The sequence below is a fragment of the Triticum urartu genome, chromosome 3A, assembly GCF_056163025.1.
Source record: "Triticum urartu cultivar PI428250 chromosome 3A, HENAU_Tu73, whole genome shotgun sequence".
NCBI lineage: Eukaryota > Viridiplantae > Streptophyta > Magnoliopsida > Poales > Poaceae > Triticum > Triticum urartu.
In genome coordinates, this window is record NC_141875.1 from 79,417,513 (window position 1) to 79,432,355 (window position 14,843).

Genomic DNA, 14,843 nt, shown 5'->3' on the forward strand with positions numbered 1-14,843 from the left:
CTAAGATCAACTCCTCCTTCATTGGCTGTTGCTCTTCCTCCTCCTCCTCCTGGACCGCCAAAAGCACCTTGGGGTCATCCTTCTCCTCCTACCGCTCGTCTTCAGAGAACTTGAAAGTTGGCCTCCTGAAATGCAGGTTATGTGTCAGACATCCGCGGTGAGGACCCCTCGGCGTGATGCTTCGACCGGACCATCATGTTGTAGGTGATTTGCTTCCAGACCATGCGACGGCGGACAACGGGGAGATCGACTATGAGTAGCGGTGGTTACAAAAGTGTGGGAAAAAATGGGATGTGTATGATTGGGGTGGGGCAGCCGGCTTTAAAGCAGGAGTAGGTTCCTCAGACAGAGCAGCAGCAGGCGGGGCATGAATGCGGATAGATGGGGAGCCAATGAGCCCCAGATTTTCTATTAATATAACTAATAATTCAATAATTACAAACATAATGAAGGGCTAGCAAAAATTTCAAAACTAGTAAGGACAACAACGTCCCAACACGGACAACTGACGCAAATAGCGTCCCAGCCTGGGCGCTATTTTTGCTAGCATCCACTAGGTGGTTAGGTCTAGCCCCGACTCCCTGAACCAGATAGTGATGGTTGATGCCGCATCCGTCTCGTCCCCGTCGCCCACCTTCATCTCCCCGCCAAGCATGCCGGCCCTGGCCTCCGGCTCATCCCGGCCACCCACCTTCCCACGGACTGCCTTGGCCTTCGCGTCATCGCCCACATCCTCATGACCACCCCGACCTCCGCTGCATCCCCGACGCCCACATCCTCACGGCCAAAGGGGTTGCAGTAGAGGACGCCACTGCGGCAGCATCAACAAGTCAGATGGAGGTGGTCATCCCTCTCTCTTCTCTCCACTGCTTCTCTATACGTCGTCCCAACCATTGATAGCAGTGTGCATTGTCACAGGGTGCTACACTATAATTTTTCCCTAGCTGATGTACATAGAGGATCAAATGGGATACCAACACGGTGACACCGTACATTCAAGCAAATGTTAGACTGCATCGATACACACTACAACTAGTCTAGTTAACCACTAAGTATAACAGTAGACATGCGGATTTAAAGGATACTCACATTTTTCCAAGTTTTGGATATTTTGTGCTCGTTGTGAGGCATCCATAACAAATCACTAAAACATCCATCTATATCCATTTCAAGACCCTGTTACAACATAAAAGGAATGAGTAAGATGTTGAAGTGAAATATCAAAGCAGTCATTTCAATTTATTCTTCACATTACTACACTCATAAATAAAGCTCAAACAATTCAATGTTTTCAGCTATGCCTAGGTAGTCAGTGAAATCAGTAAAGCTACAACAATATAACATATGAATCAATTATGCTCAACTACTCCAGTACTAGGTTATTTCATAACAGTTCTAAAATTTATATTAGTTTGGTTCGATGAACAATACCTTTTATGAAAGCTATCGAACTAATTTATATCATTTCATAGATGTTACTGTCATATGAATCTATTAACCAGAATATGAGACAAATAGTAAATCATTAATAAGGAGTAATTTGAAACCATCTACTCCCTGTACTATTTCTGAAAGCATATACACTGAAATCATCAATTGGAGACTAGCAGAATGCGTGGCTGGAGTACTGTTTAATTGGGGACTAACAGAATGCGTGGCCGGAGTACCTTCTATGAGGAAAATGTTGGGGAATGCAGTATTTTAAAAAAATTCCTACGATCACGCAATATCTATCTAGGAGATGCATAGCAACGAGAGGGGAGAGTGTGTCTACGTACCCTCGTAGACCGGAAGCGAAATCGTTTAGTAACGCAGTTGATGTAGTCGAACATCTTCGTGATCCAACCGATCAAGTACCAAACACACGTCACCTCCGCGATTTGCACACGTTCAGCTCGGTGACGTCCCTCGTACTCTTGATCCAGTTGAGGCCGAGGGTGAGTTGCGTCAGCACGACGGCGTGTTGACGGTGATGATGAAGTTATCGACGCATGGCTTCTCCTAACCACTACGACAATATGCCCGAGATGAAAAACTGTGGAGGGGGGCACTGCACATGGTTAAAGATCAACTTGTGTGTCTATGGGGTGCCCCCCTCCCCCGTATGTAAAGGAGGGGAGGAGGAGGCTGGCCGGCCACAAGGGGCGTGTAACGCCCTCGATGCGGCTATATCTCCCACATGTCGAAGCACGACTTAGAGGCATAGCCATATTGAAAGCAATGTCGCAAGTGAGGTAATCTTCACACAACCCATGTAATACATAAGGGAAAGAGATACATAGTTGGCTTACAATCGCCACTTCACACAATTACATGAATAAAGCATTACATCATCCAGATACAAACAAGGTCCGACTACGGAACCCAAAATAAAAGAAGACTACCCCAAATGCTACACAGATCCCCGATCGACCCCAACTGGGCTCCACTACTGATCAACTAGAACGAAACAACACAAAGGACAAGATCTTCATCGAGCTCCTCCTTGAGCTTGGTTGCGTCATCTGCACGGTATCATCGGCACCTGCAAACTGGTTTTGGAAGTATCTGTGAGTCACGGGGACTCAGCAATCTCACACCCTCGCGATCAAGACTATTTAAGCTTATAGGTGAGTTAAAGGTATGATGTGGAGCTGCAGCAAGCGACTAGCATATATGGTGGCTACCATACGCAAATGAGAGCGAGAAGAGAAGGCAAAGCACGGTCGAACAACTATGATCAAGAAGTGATCCTAGAACAACCTACGTCAAACATAACTCCAACACCGTGTTCACTTCCCGGACTCCGCCGAGAAGAGACCGTCACGGTTACACACGCGGTTGATGCATTTTAATTAAGATCAACTTCAGGTTTTCTACAACCGGACATTAACAAATTCCCATTTGCCCATAACCGCGGGCACGGCTTTCGAAAGTTCAAATCCCTGCAGGGGTGTCCCAACTTAGCCCATCACAAGCTCTCACGGTCAACGAAGGATATTCCTTCTCCCAAGACAATCCGATCAGACTCGGCATCCAGGTTACAAGACATCCTCGACAATGGTAAAACAAGTCCAGCAACACCGCCCGAATGTGCCGACAAATCCCGATAGGAGCTGCACATATCTCGTTCTCAGGGCACACTCAGATCGTCCAAACTTCCGGTAGGCCAGCCCAGAGTTGCCCCTGGTGGCCACCGGCGGCTGACAGTTTGGACCAACACTCAGAGGAGCACTGGCCCGTGGGGGTTAAAATAATGATGACCCTTGAGTCTGCAGAACCCAAGGGAAATAAAAGGCTAGGTGGCAAATGGTAAAACCAAGGTTGGGCATTGCTGGAGGAGTTTTATTCAAGGCGAACTGTCAAGGGGTTCCCATTATAACCCAACCGCGTAAGGAACGCAAAATCCGGGAACATAACACCGATATGACGGAAACTAGGGCGGCAAGAGTGGAACAAAACACCAGGCATAAGGCCGAGCCTTCCACCCTTTACCAAGTATATAGATGCATTAGTTAAATAAGAGATATTGTGATATCCCAACAAGTAAACATGTTCCAACAAGGAACAACATCTCCATGTTCCAACAAGGAACAAACTTCATCTTCACCTGCAACTAACAACGCTATAAGAGGGGATGAGCAAAGCGGTAACATAGCCAAACAACGGTTTGCTAGGACAAGGTGGGTTAGAGGCTTGGCTTAGCAATATGGGAGGCATGATAAGCAAGTGGTAGGTATCGTAGCATAGGCATAGCAAAAGAGCGAGCAACTAGCAAGCAAAGATAGAAGTGATTTCGAGGGTATGGTCATCTTGCCTGAAATCCCGCAAGGAAGAAGAACGAGTCCACGAAGAAGACAAACGGACGTAGTCGAATGGTTCCTCAGAAACGCGACGTTATCGGAACCAACCCGAAGAAGCAACACCGGAAAGAAGCAAACAACATAGTAAACAACCACCACATAATCATGGCATGATGCACAATCAAGTATGATGCATGTCCGGTTTAAAGAGGCATGGCATGGCAAAGTGCACAAGCAATTCTACAAATTAAGTGGAGCTCAATATGCAACGAGTTGCATATTGACGGAACACCACATGACTTATTTAGTTCGATCTCGTTTATGAAATCGATAATATTAAATGTTATTTAGCATGGCAAGGGGTGAAGCAAAGTAAAACTACCTATCTAGGCAAGTTTAAATGAGGCCGGAACATTAAACAACAAATCCGGAAAATCCTCATATGCATTTATTAGGTTTGGTACTGTTCTGCCCTAAACACAATTTTAGAGTTGTTAAACATGCGAAGTAAGGTCACCATGTTAAACTAGGCATTTTTCCACCCCATTTACATATAAAGTTTATTAAATTTGGAGCTACGGTTATTTAGTTATGAATTAAATCATTTTAGCATGGCATAGGAGCAAATCTACACAAACAGCAATTTAAACATTTTAAACATGGGTGAAAGTGACATATTATGAAACTAGATAAAAAACTAAGCATATTTCATATATAAATTGTTTTAATCCGATGCACGGTTGAGAAGTTATTAAATGCATGAAGTAAGAGGGTTTTTCTGCAAAACTGTTTAACTGGATAAACGAACAAATTCGCAGACGCTGAAAAAACACACGCGGGCCGAAACTTAGGCGGCCCAACAGTGCAGGGGAGCTCGGGCTGGATCTGCTCTCACCATGGGCTCGGCCCGGTTCGGTGGGAAGAGGGAGGCCGACAGGGGGGGTGCGCAGCTGGGCCTCGCGCTAGGCCTGGGTGCGATCTGTCGCTGGCGCTCCAGACGAACAGGGAGGCGGCTCAACGTAGGGGCGCTCGGTCGTTCTCCTCGCTCGTACAGGAGGCAGAGGAAGAAGGGGAACGGCGGCGAGGGAGAGACGGAGGCGCAGGGGATGGAGGGCGCGGGACGGCGGCCTCCGACGATGGGCGTGCTTAGAGCGCCGAAATCGGGCACGGGCAACGCATCTTGAAGACGAGGGTGGCCATGGCGGGTCCCTCCGCAGGTCGACGGCGATGACGTGAGGGAAGGCCCTGGGCGGTGAAGGTCATTCCCGGCGGCGGCTTGGCGTGCTTCCTGTTGCAGCGGAACATAGAGAAAGAGAGACGCATGAGAGAGAGAAGAGAAAGAGGGGAACGGGCATGGCGGTGCTCATCTTCAGTGGCGAGCTCCTGCGGGCGCCGGCGGCAGCGGTCGGCGACGGCTTGCAGGGGGCTTGGCGGGGCTGTGCTCGAGGTCGTCGGCGCTGCACGAAGATGGAGGAGCTCAGGTTCCTCCCGATCTGGACCTCAAGCGAGGTTGCGGGCGCTAAGACCTGACGAGGCCAGCGCGAGCGAAACAGGGGCGAACAGGGGCCCGGCGGCATGCTTTGGCGGGTGATGGCGTGAGACTCGGGGTGGATTCGCCGGGGACTGGCCGGAACGGAGCAGGTCAGAGGGGGTAGTCGCGGATCCGGTGAGAAGCGGCAGCGCTTTGAGCTCCTAAGGGCCGGGAGACAGTGCACGGGCGCGAGGAAGAGCTTGGTGGTGTGGGAGGATTTGGATCGAGGCAAGGTGGAAGCTGCCGATTGGGGTGGTGCTGAAAACAAGGGAGAGTGGCCGCGGCCGAAAGGGAATGATGGGACAAGCCTCCTCGAATTTAGGGTTGGTCAAATATATATCTCAGGAAGATTAGGTTAGGGGCTATCTCGTCCCTCCGATCAAGATCGGACGGTCGGGAGAATAAACTAGGGAGTCCAAATGAGAAAACGGTGATGTTCTGTAGACGTTTGGGGATGATTTGGATCCAACGGTGACGACTCCCCGGGTCGGGTTCGGGACAACTTCCGGACGCGCACGAGGGGTTCGATGCACTGCGCAGAGAGGGTTTCGGGGCCTGGCGGTGATAGCGGACTATGCAGATGGACTAGAGAGGAAAGAGAGGGAAAACCCGGCAACAGTTTTCGGAGACCGAAAATGTCCGACGTTAGACCGGCTATACTGCTGCTATAGTTATCCGTTGGGGCATCAAACGATCCCCGAATGTGATGAAACTTGATAGGCGGTCTATCTACACTATAATAAGACCACACGTCAACTCTAATCCCATTCCGAGAACATTTTCCGGCCACTTATAAAATAATATTTCGGACATGCCACGGGCGGGTGCAAGTGTGTCTGGGCTCAGAACGGACAACAGAGAGAACTCGGAGACCCGGACGGATGCAAGTTTTCGAAAACATGCAGATGCAAAGCGGATGATGACATGGCAAGATGCAACACGCAAGCGAATGACAAGGCAACAACATCGAATAACTGAAGACACCTAGCACATCGGTCTCGGGGCGTTACAGGGCGCGCCAAGGGGGGGGGGAATACTACTCCTAGTAGGAGTAGGTTTCCCCCTTTCCTAGTCCAAGAAGGAGAAGAAGGGAAAGAGGAGAGAAGAGAAGGAAGGAGGGGGGCGCCCCCCTTCCCCTTATCTAATTTGGACTGGGCAAGGGGGGAGGGGCGCCATCTCTGGCCGGCCCTTTATCTTCTCCACTAAGGCCCATTGTGGCCCATTAATCCCCTGGGGGTTCCGGTAACCTCCCGGTACTCCGGAAAATACCCGATACACTTCGGAACCATTCCGGTGTCCGGAATAACCTTCCAATATATCAATCTTTATGTCTGGACCATTTCGAGACTCCTCGTCATGTCCGTGATCTCATCCGGGACTTCGAACAACCTTTGATACATCAAATCACATAACTCATAATACATATCGTCATCGAACGTTAAGCGTGCGGACCCTACGGGTTCGAGAACTATGTAGACATGACCGAGACACATTTTCGGTCAATAACAAATAACGGAACCTGGATGCTCATATTGGTTCCTACATATTCTACGAAGATCTTTATCGGTCAAACCGCATGACAACATACGTTGTTCCCTTTGTCATCGGTATGTTACTTGTCCGAGATTCGATCGTCGGTATCATCATACCTAGTTCATTCTCGTCACCGACAAGTCTCTCATTCCGTAATGCATCATCCCATGACTAACTCATTAGTCACATTGCTTGCAAGGCTCATAGTGATGTGCATTACCGAGAGGGCCCAGAGATACCTCTTCGATACACGGAGTGACAAATGCTAATCTCGATCTATGTCAACTCAACAAACACCATTGGAGACACTTGTAGAGCATCTTTATAATCACCCAGTTATGTTGTGACGTTTGATAGCACACAAGGTGTTCCTCCGGTATTCGGAAGTTGCATAATCTCATAGTCAGAGGAACATGTACAAGTCATGAGGAAAGCAATAGCAATAAAACTAAACGATCATTATGCTAAGCTAATGGATGGGTCTTGTCCATCACATCATTCTCTAATGATGTGATCCCGTTCATCAAATGACAACACATGTCTATGGCTAAGAAACTTAACCATCTTTGATTAACGAGCTAGTCAAGTAGAGGCATACTAGGGACACTCTATTTTGTCTATGTATTCACACATGTACTAAGTTTTCGGTTAATACAATTCTAGCATGAATAATAAACATTTATCATGATATAAGGAAATATAAATAAGAACTTTATTATTGCCTCTAGGGCATATTTCCTTCAGAAAAACTACAGTGTACCACCCCGCGACAATCCACGCTGCTATCAATGGTTGGGACGATGTACAGAGAAGCAGTGGAGAGAAGAGAGAGGGACGACCACCTCCATCCAACTTGTTGATGCTGCCGTAACGGTGCCCTCTGCCCAACCCCTTTGGCCATGAGGATGTCGAGGGTAGCCGTGAGGATGTGCGCGCCGGGGATGCGCCGGAGGTCGGGAGGGTCGTGAGGATGTGGGCGATGACACGGAGGCCGAGGCGGTCCATGGAAGGTGGGTGGCCGGGATGAGCCGGAGGCCAGTGTCGGCGTGGTAGGCGGGAAGATGAAGGTGGGGGACGGGGATGAGATGGATGCGGCAGCCGCCAGCACTATCTGGTTCAAGGAGTCGGGGCTAGACCTAACCACCTTGTGGATGCTAGTTTTGAAATTTTCGCTAGCCCTTTATTACTTTCTTAATTATTGAATTATTAGTTATTATTAATAAAAAGATTGGTCATTTTCGCATTTTTTTGAACATCAGTACAGACACAAACGCTCATATACATACGCATACACTCATCCCTATGAACACACACACGCACGCCCTACCCATATGAGCACCTCCAAAAGACTAAGCCGTCATATCATCTTGAATGTGCATCGCCGGAAATCCTGAAATAAATCCAGGAATAAATGTGAGCATCAGGATTTGACCCCTGGTGGGTTGGAGATACCACAGTCCCTCTAACCATCCAACCACATATTGGTTCGCGGCCATTTTCGCATTCAACATTTGTGTAATGTACGCTGTACAATTTTAGAATACAGATTGAGCTGTACCCCAGGCCCTCAGGCCCAGGCCCAGGCCCAGGGCGTGGAATGTTTTTCTTCTACCTACCTATAGGCTTTGTACTGGGCCGGGATGCAGCAGCCCAACACGGCCTAGGCCCCAGGCACAGAGGGCCCAGTCAACATGTCGACCTAGGCACGCACGGACGCACCGTCTCGCAGGCTTGCAGCAGTCTGGTTGCGCCGCCCTCTGCGACCTAGCTGCCTAGTTGTGGACGTCCGCCGTCCGTTCCCCTCCCGGCCTCCCTTGCCCGCCGGCGTTTCGCCTCGCGCCGGTCGCCGCGCTGCTCCGGCCGGGTGCCGCCGCGCCGGCCCTACCTTCTCCGGGCTCTCCCCCGCCCAGGGGGCCAGGACTGCCCCCGCCCCTGCCTCTGCCTACTACTACTTGCTTGCTAGAGCCAGTGCCAGCCGGCCAGGTTGCTGGGTAATTTTCTCACGCAATTTCAGTTTTAGCATGTGTATGATTAGATATGTGGAAAACTGCCACAACCAGTAACCACACTGGAAGAACCAGTTATGTCATTATGTGTCTATGTGTATCAGTGTATGCAGAAGAAAATTGAGTTGAAAATAAAACTGAAGATGAGAGATCTTTTTCGCCGGTTTTGTGTAGTTATGGGAGGCACAGCTAAAGCAACAGTTGATTTGGTACTTTTTTGTATCCAACGTACTATTATCTGTACTTTGACATTTTTTTACCTATTCCTAGGTCGTTAAGCTTCGAGTTAAAATTCATGATTTATTGGGCAATTAGGCTTTATTTCGTATGTTTTCGCATGGGGCATATTTTTTGAAATGTTATGTGATGTATTTCTTGGATGGGTTTGCTTTTGGCTCCGCCACTGCACAGTAGCGCGGACACTTCCTGATTTTTTCTCTGAAACCTAAACGCGAGAGGTCATAGCAGTTACTAATTTCTTTCCAGGAATGCTGTGCTCCGATCGTTCAATAGGTTGAAAATCCACTAGCTTATAGACTATGAAGCTGCGATCTGTAACCAAAAATACTTCAATAGGTTGAAAATTTAATTGCTTCAATCTTGATCTTCAGTAGAGGACAGTGTGATATTTTTGCGTTACAAGGGTATCAGTTGAGATGTTTTTAGCTAAATGAGTAATGTTTAGATTTGTATTAGATTATTAGAAAAGTAGCAAGAAAATGTTTTCAGTAGACCTGAGATGCTCAGCTAGTTTGCTTGCTGAAACATTGACTCTTTAAATAAGACTTGCTGGTGCCTTGTGCCCAGCTGATGGGTTACAGGGTTAGTTGCCTCTTGTATATTAAGAAAAGTGTTCTATTTTACATAAAAAAAAGTGTTCTATTTTGTAAGTCATGCTTGCAGCAGTACTTTTTTATATTTCCCTAATTACACAATTTCAGGGCATGCCATTGCACTAGTATTTTGTAGAGTGAAAAGGATTTTGCCGTGATATCCAATTAGGCTATTAAATGACCAGGACATCAGAGAACAGAGCCACATATATACTCATATCACATTACCATTGTACTATTGTACCAAATACGTGTGCCTGAAGCAGGTTGAGGTTCTTTCATATCCTGATGCTTATCGATCTATTCCATTGTGATTGCCATATGTTAATTTTAGCTACTTTTGTTCCGTTGTTAACAGTTAACACTAACTATCGTATCTATTACTCCCTCTGACCTTAGTTCAGAACTGCGACACTTATTTTGGATCGGAGGGAGTATATGTTTTCTAGTTATTATTTTAAATATTCCCTCCTTCCATCTATATAGGGCCTAATGCGTTTTTTGAGGCTAACTTTGACCAAATGTTAGAGCAATAATATATAACATGCAACTTACACAAAGCACATCATCAAATTCGTACGTGAAAGGACCTTTCAATGATATAATTTTCACATTATGCATGTCATGTACTATTAATCTTGTCAATAGTCAAAGGCGGTCTTGAAAAACGCATTAGGCCCTATATAAATGGAAGGAGGGAGTAGGACATTCAGCTTGGGGTATTTTGAGATATGTTTTATTAGAGACAAGATCTGATACTTCACAACACATTTTGTTTGTGTGTTTTCAGCACTTTGTTGCTTCTATGATGCAACATGCTAGAAACCGGAACCTTTAAATTATGTGTGTTATTTTGCTTATGAATGTATGGTATGTAGATGATTGTATTCTGAAGTGATTTACTTATATTTGGAAAATGAATTGGCATTGTTTTGCAGTTTTGTCATGGACTCTAACATGAAGCAGCTTCAAGAGGCTCTGGTTGACATTGAAACTGATGCAGAGCAACTTCTTCTGGCTAGGCATGAGGTGTGTATGGGTTGCAATTTATTCTGTTATTTTTATCATATATCAATGCTGATATCTTATAGTTTGTTCTTGTGTGAGCATCAGCTTGTGCAAAATGACAAGATGAGGAATGCTAACAGGGAGGCGTTGACAGCCCTCCGGAAAAGAGCCAGGACAACCAAAAGTAGTGTTCCATCTCCCTTTGATGTCGTAATGAAAGAAATGGAAGGAACCTCAGGCAAGCAGCTGGTAAAGGAGATATGCTCGACATGTGGAAACCACGACCCCAAGGAACATACCTGGCTAATGTTTCCAGGATCAGATATTTTTGCCCGTGTTCCATTTCATGCAACACACACTATTCTGGAAGAAGGTACCTTTTTTTCATATGGATCTATGAATTCGGTGCATTTTGTTCCTGTTAAAGTAGGTTTGATGCATGCAAAGCCTCAAAATCCAGGAGGGTTTATTTCAAGTTTACCCAAAAGTCTGTTGAATTGCTCCTGTTCACCGCATGAATTCCTTATACCTGGTGAAAAGTAGTGATCTGATTCCGTAATTGTGTCATAGTTGCGACATTTTCTTTGCATGCAAACTTTTAAAGTAACTGTTACAGAAGGTCAGGGTTAGCAAGCTTAGACCGTTACTAATGATTATGCAATTCCTTATCGCATTTCTTCATAATGTTGCAGATCAAGAACGCCTGGACTTCGACACCAAGAAGCTGCAAAGCTTTGTGAAGGAGAAGTCATTTCTGATATCCGAGAAAGGCGCCCTTGCTGACAAGATCAGCCCTGGAATCGTGAAATCCCTCGTGAGCCTCACAGATAAACCCAAGTAGCTAGGCACATTACAGGAGGCAAAGGCAGCTCGCCTAACTGCCGAGTAGTCCCTATGAAAATTCACACCTCAACTGTTCGATGCGTTCAGCAACTGAAATGTTGTTTCTGGAAACATGTGATATTACTCAGTGATATTGATTCTACTGCAGTACAACTGAAATGTCCCGTTCACTTTGCTCACAAGTGCAGTGCAGCACAGGACAGGACGACAGCATCATTGGTAAGGCAAACGAATTACATGACTCCGAAGAACTCCGGCGCGAGGCAGAGTCACAGGAGAAAGGGCTTCCGGTAGATGTCGAACATCTCTGAAGAGCAGAGCTGAGGCTCCTGCACGGCGCTGGAAGTGATCATCTTGCGGACGAAGGAGCCGATCCTCCCGGGGAGGCGGCGGCCGGTCCCCTGGCTGTCGCGGATCGTCGCCCTCATCGCGCTCAGCAGCCGCCCGTAGGTCGTCCCTGGCTCGGACTCCACGGCCCTGATGAAGCTGTCCGTCATGGCGCCGATGGCAGCGGTATCGGAGAACCCCTGGACGCTCGACTCCGACGACTTCTGGTCGTCGTTGCAGCCGCTGATGGAGATGGCGAGGCCTCCGTTGGTGCCTTTCGGCTTCCCCGGACGGACGTGGTTCTCCCACTGCCAGTACCCGGTCCTTGGATGGATCACAGCAAAGATTCACTCACTCGTCGTCAAGATCAGTAGATCAGTCACAGCACGGTCTGGAAGAAACGTTGCGGGTGCACGTAGTAGGCACGTAGTACGTACCTGGAGAGGCGGCAGAGGTAGCGGAGGTCGAGGATGGTGCCGCTGTGGCAGGTGTCGATGATGGCGTGGAGCTTCACGCCGGGGCCCAGCGGCCGGACGATGGTCTCGTTGATCTCGTCGTCCAGGATCTTGCCCTTGTCCTCGAAGTCCAGCGGGCACAGCGCCTCGTTGTACCCGTCCACCTCGTCCCCGGCCGTGTCCAGCTTCTGCACGCCGTGCCCGGAGAAGTGGAACACCAGTGAGTCGCCGGCGTCGCATCCTGCGACGAGCCACCGCATCGCCCGTAGCAGGTTCTCCCTCGTCGGCACTCTGCTCGCGTCGTCACTCTCCTCTGCCACAAGCACAAACACATCGATCATATATAAGATGATCAGTTACACTTCTCGCTTCTTGATCATCACTACCGGTGAGGACGAGGATGGAGTCGCCGGGGAAGCCAAACTTGTCGCAGAGGAGGTTCCTCATCAGCTCGACGTCCTTGACCGTGCCCTTGAGCTCGTAGGAGGTGCCCGTGTAGCTGACGCCGACGAGGACGGCACGCTTCTTGCCGCGGGACGCCGGGTAGCCGGCCGGCAGCTCGAGCCTGGCCGAGCTCACCGCCGACGGGGGCGCGAGCGCGCTCGATGCGCTGCCCACGCTGCGGTGCCGCTCCACGCGCGTCACGCGGCGGCAGAACGCGCACCGGACGCCGGAGCTCGGCCCCGCCGGCGGCGCCGCGATGCCCGCGCCGCAGTGCCTGCACCACGACGCCATCCTCGGCGGCCCGGTGTTGCCCATCCCGCGGATGAAAGCTGAGCTCGCCGTCGCCGAACTATCACATGGAGATTGGGATGCTGCATGGGGCCATTCTGCCTTGAGAGTGGCGATATGCCAACGTCGGAGGCAACGCAACGCTACCTTTATTCCAAGAGAACACTAGTTAGTGGCAGGCCCTGTCAGCTGCTCTGCTTTCGACGTGTGGTTTGGCATGAAAGTACGATTCTTGCCATCTGAGGGTGGCTCAGGGAGAATACGATTCTTGTCTCACACCAAGCCAATCTTGTTGTCAAGACTGTCTTTCGGCCCAGTTGTGTTCACGATGTTAGGTATGTTAGGCATACGAACACATAAAAAAGTTTTTGGAATCGTGTTATTTTCTGCTCCCTCCTCTGAGATCAAACCGTGCATAGTTTGGTCAAGTTTGTAAGAGGCATCATCGACAACTACAACACTAAATAGATCTTTATCTTTACCTACTAATAAAGCAGATACTGCTTCTGGTCGTACGTCGTTGGCATTTTGCAAAAAAACCTGCTGATTTAGGTATTCAACCCGCAATCCTATACTATCCAAGAAAACGTTTCGTTTATGCAAGAAACACCCTACGTTTTTTAGTATTCAACCCATGGTCACGCCCCAACGATCACGCACGCACGCAAACGGGATCTACGGGGCGATTCAACGAATTATAATCGGGAACTAAGGAACAAATCCTGACCACGATTTATAGAGAATTCGCACCAGGCATGAGAATTAGACTCAAAAAAGAATAACACAACATGATGGAAAGGCAAAGAAGAGGTCAAATCCACACATATTCGAATGATAATGAAATACGACAGCACTGACGGCGCGAGCACTGCAGTGTTGGAGACGGGCAAGGGCACGGCGCAGTCCCGGTTCTTGCCATGGATCGTTGAGGAGGAGCCGAGGAGGGTTCCGCAGCGGTCGTTGACGCGGGCGTGATGGGGACGAGATCCGGCGGCGGCGCTCCAGATCTGGTGGTCTGGAACGGGGTGCCAGCAACTTGGTGGTCGTTGACGCGGGCGTGATGGGTACAGGAACTGTCAGCGGCACTTCGGATCTGGTGGTCTAGAACGGGGTGCCAGCGACTTGGCTTCACATCGGCCTGCATGCATATGCACTCCATAGAATTAGAACGAGACGAGGAAATGAGAGAGAGAGCAGGACGGGATCCGGCGGCCGCGCTCACTCATGTGGAACGGGGGCCACCAGCGACTTCGGAGGCTTCACATCTGGGCCTGCATGCAGTCACCCGATTGAACACGCCGGCAACCTGGGAACGAACTTCGCCGAGCAGCCGACTCATAGCGCTAAATCCCGTTGGCTGCGCATTTCGGTGGAAGCACGGGATGAGAAAGAGAGATGGAGCTAGAAGGGGCAAGTCGCGAACCGCTGCGAGGAAGGCGAAGAGGAGAGGGGCCGGCTCGGCTGGCTTGGCTCCCACTTCGCTCCGCCCACACGGAGTCCACCGGTCAGAGAGATTTGAGAGAGGATGAGAGATGAAGCGAGAGAATAGGAGAGATGGATGGGAGCCGGATCCTCTAACATTACAGAGCAAAGTCAGGGCTAGACATCCCTTCAGGAAACGGATGCGGGGTCGCTAAAAAAAAGAAAAAAGAAAAGAAATTCTCCCGACTCCTCTGCCACCGCTGGGCGCTGGCACCGCCCAGTCCTCGCCAGCGCCACCGCGATTCGCCGAACTCGCCCGTCCGCGCAGCCCGCCAGCGCCGCTCCTCCGTCCGCGCCGGCCGTCCGCTCGC

At 49.2% G+C, this 14,843-nt stretch overlaps 2 protein-coding genes across 3 annotated transcripts; one reads left to right on the forward strand and one right to left on the reverse strand.

Annotated features, from left to right (window-relative positions):
- The first annotated feature begins 8,560 nt into the window (after nucleotides 1–8,560).
- On the forward strand, nucleotides 8,561–11,706 carry LOC125542975 (uncharacterized). Of its 2 annotated transcripts, none has more exons than XM_048706216.2 (4): nucleotides 8,561–8,829; nucleotides 10,624–10,714; nucleotides 10,799–11,066; nucleotides 11,386–11,706. In XM_048706216.2, exons 2-4 carry the CDS (start codon nucleotides 10,631–10,633, stop codon nucleotides 11,532–11,534), a joined length of 501 nt encoding a protein of 166 aa, XP_048562173.2. In that variant the 5' UTR covers nucleotides 8,561–8,829; nucleotides 10,624–10,630; the 3' UTR covers nucleotides 11,535–11,706. The 2 variants fall into 2 exon arrangements, with proteins under 2 accessions (XP_048562173.2, XP_048562172.2); XM_048706215.2 differs by having other exon boundaries at nucleotides 8,562–8,837.
- Nucleotides 11,635–13,172, reverse strand: LOC125542974 (metacaspase-1). The gene is made up of 3 exons (XM_048706214.2): nucleotides 12,705–13,172; nucleotides 12,301–12,631; nucleotides 11,635–12,187 (listed from the first exon to the last, which is right to left on the reverse strand). Exons 1-3 carry the CDS (start codon nucleotides 13,075–13,077, stop codon nucleotides 11,806–11,808), a joined length of 1,086 nt encoding a protein of 361 aa, XP_048562171.2. The 5' UTR covers nucleotides 13,078–13,172; the 3' UTR covers nucleotides 11,635–11,805.
- Nucleotides 13,173–14,843: the final 1,671 nt, after the last annotated feature.

Excerpts from the sequence above, each read along its gene's own strand:
- LOC125542975 (XM_048706216.2), top strand. The coding sequence starts at position 10,631 with ATGGACTCTAACATGAAGCAGCTTCAAGAGGCTCTGGTTGACATTGAA. Across the intron at positions 10,715-10,798 it reads TTCTTCTGGCTAGGCATGAG|CTTGTGCAAAATGACAAGAT; the intron begins GTGTGTATGGGT and ends TGTGAGCATCAG. Across the intron at positions 11,067-11,385 it reads ACACACTATTCTGGAAGAAG|ATCAAGAACGCCTGGACTTC; the intron begins GTACCTTTTTTT and ends ATAATGTTGCAG.
- LOC125542974 (XM_048706214.2), bottom strand. The coding sequence starts at position 13,077 with ATGGGCAACACCGGGCCGCCGAGGATGGCGTCGTGGTGCAGGCACTGC. Across the intron at positions 12,632-12,704 it reads CTCCATCCTCGTCCTCACCG|AGGAGAGTGACGACGCGAGC; the intron begins GTAGTGATGATC and ends TGCTTGTGGCAG. Across the intron at positions 12,188-12,300 it reads TACCTCTGCCGCCTCTCCAG|GACCGGGTACTGGCAGTGGG; the intron begins GTACGTACTACG and ends GATCCATCCAAG.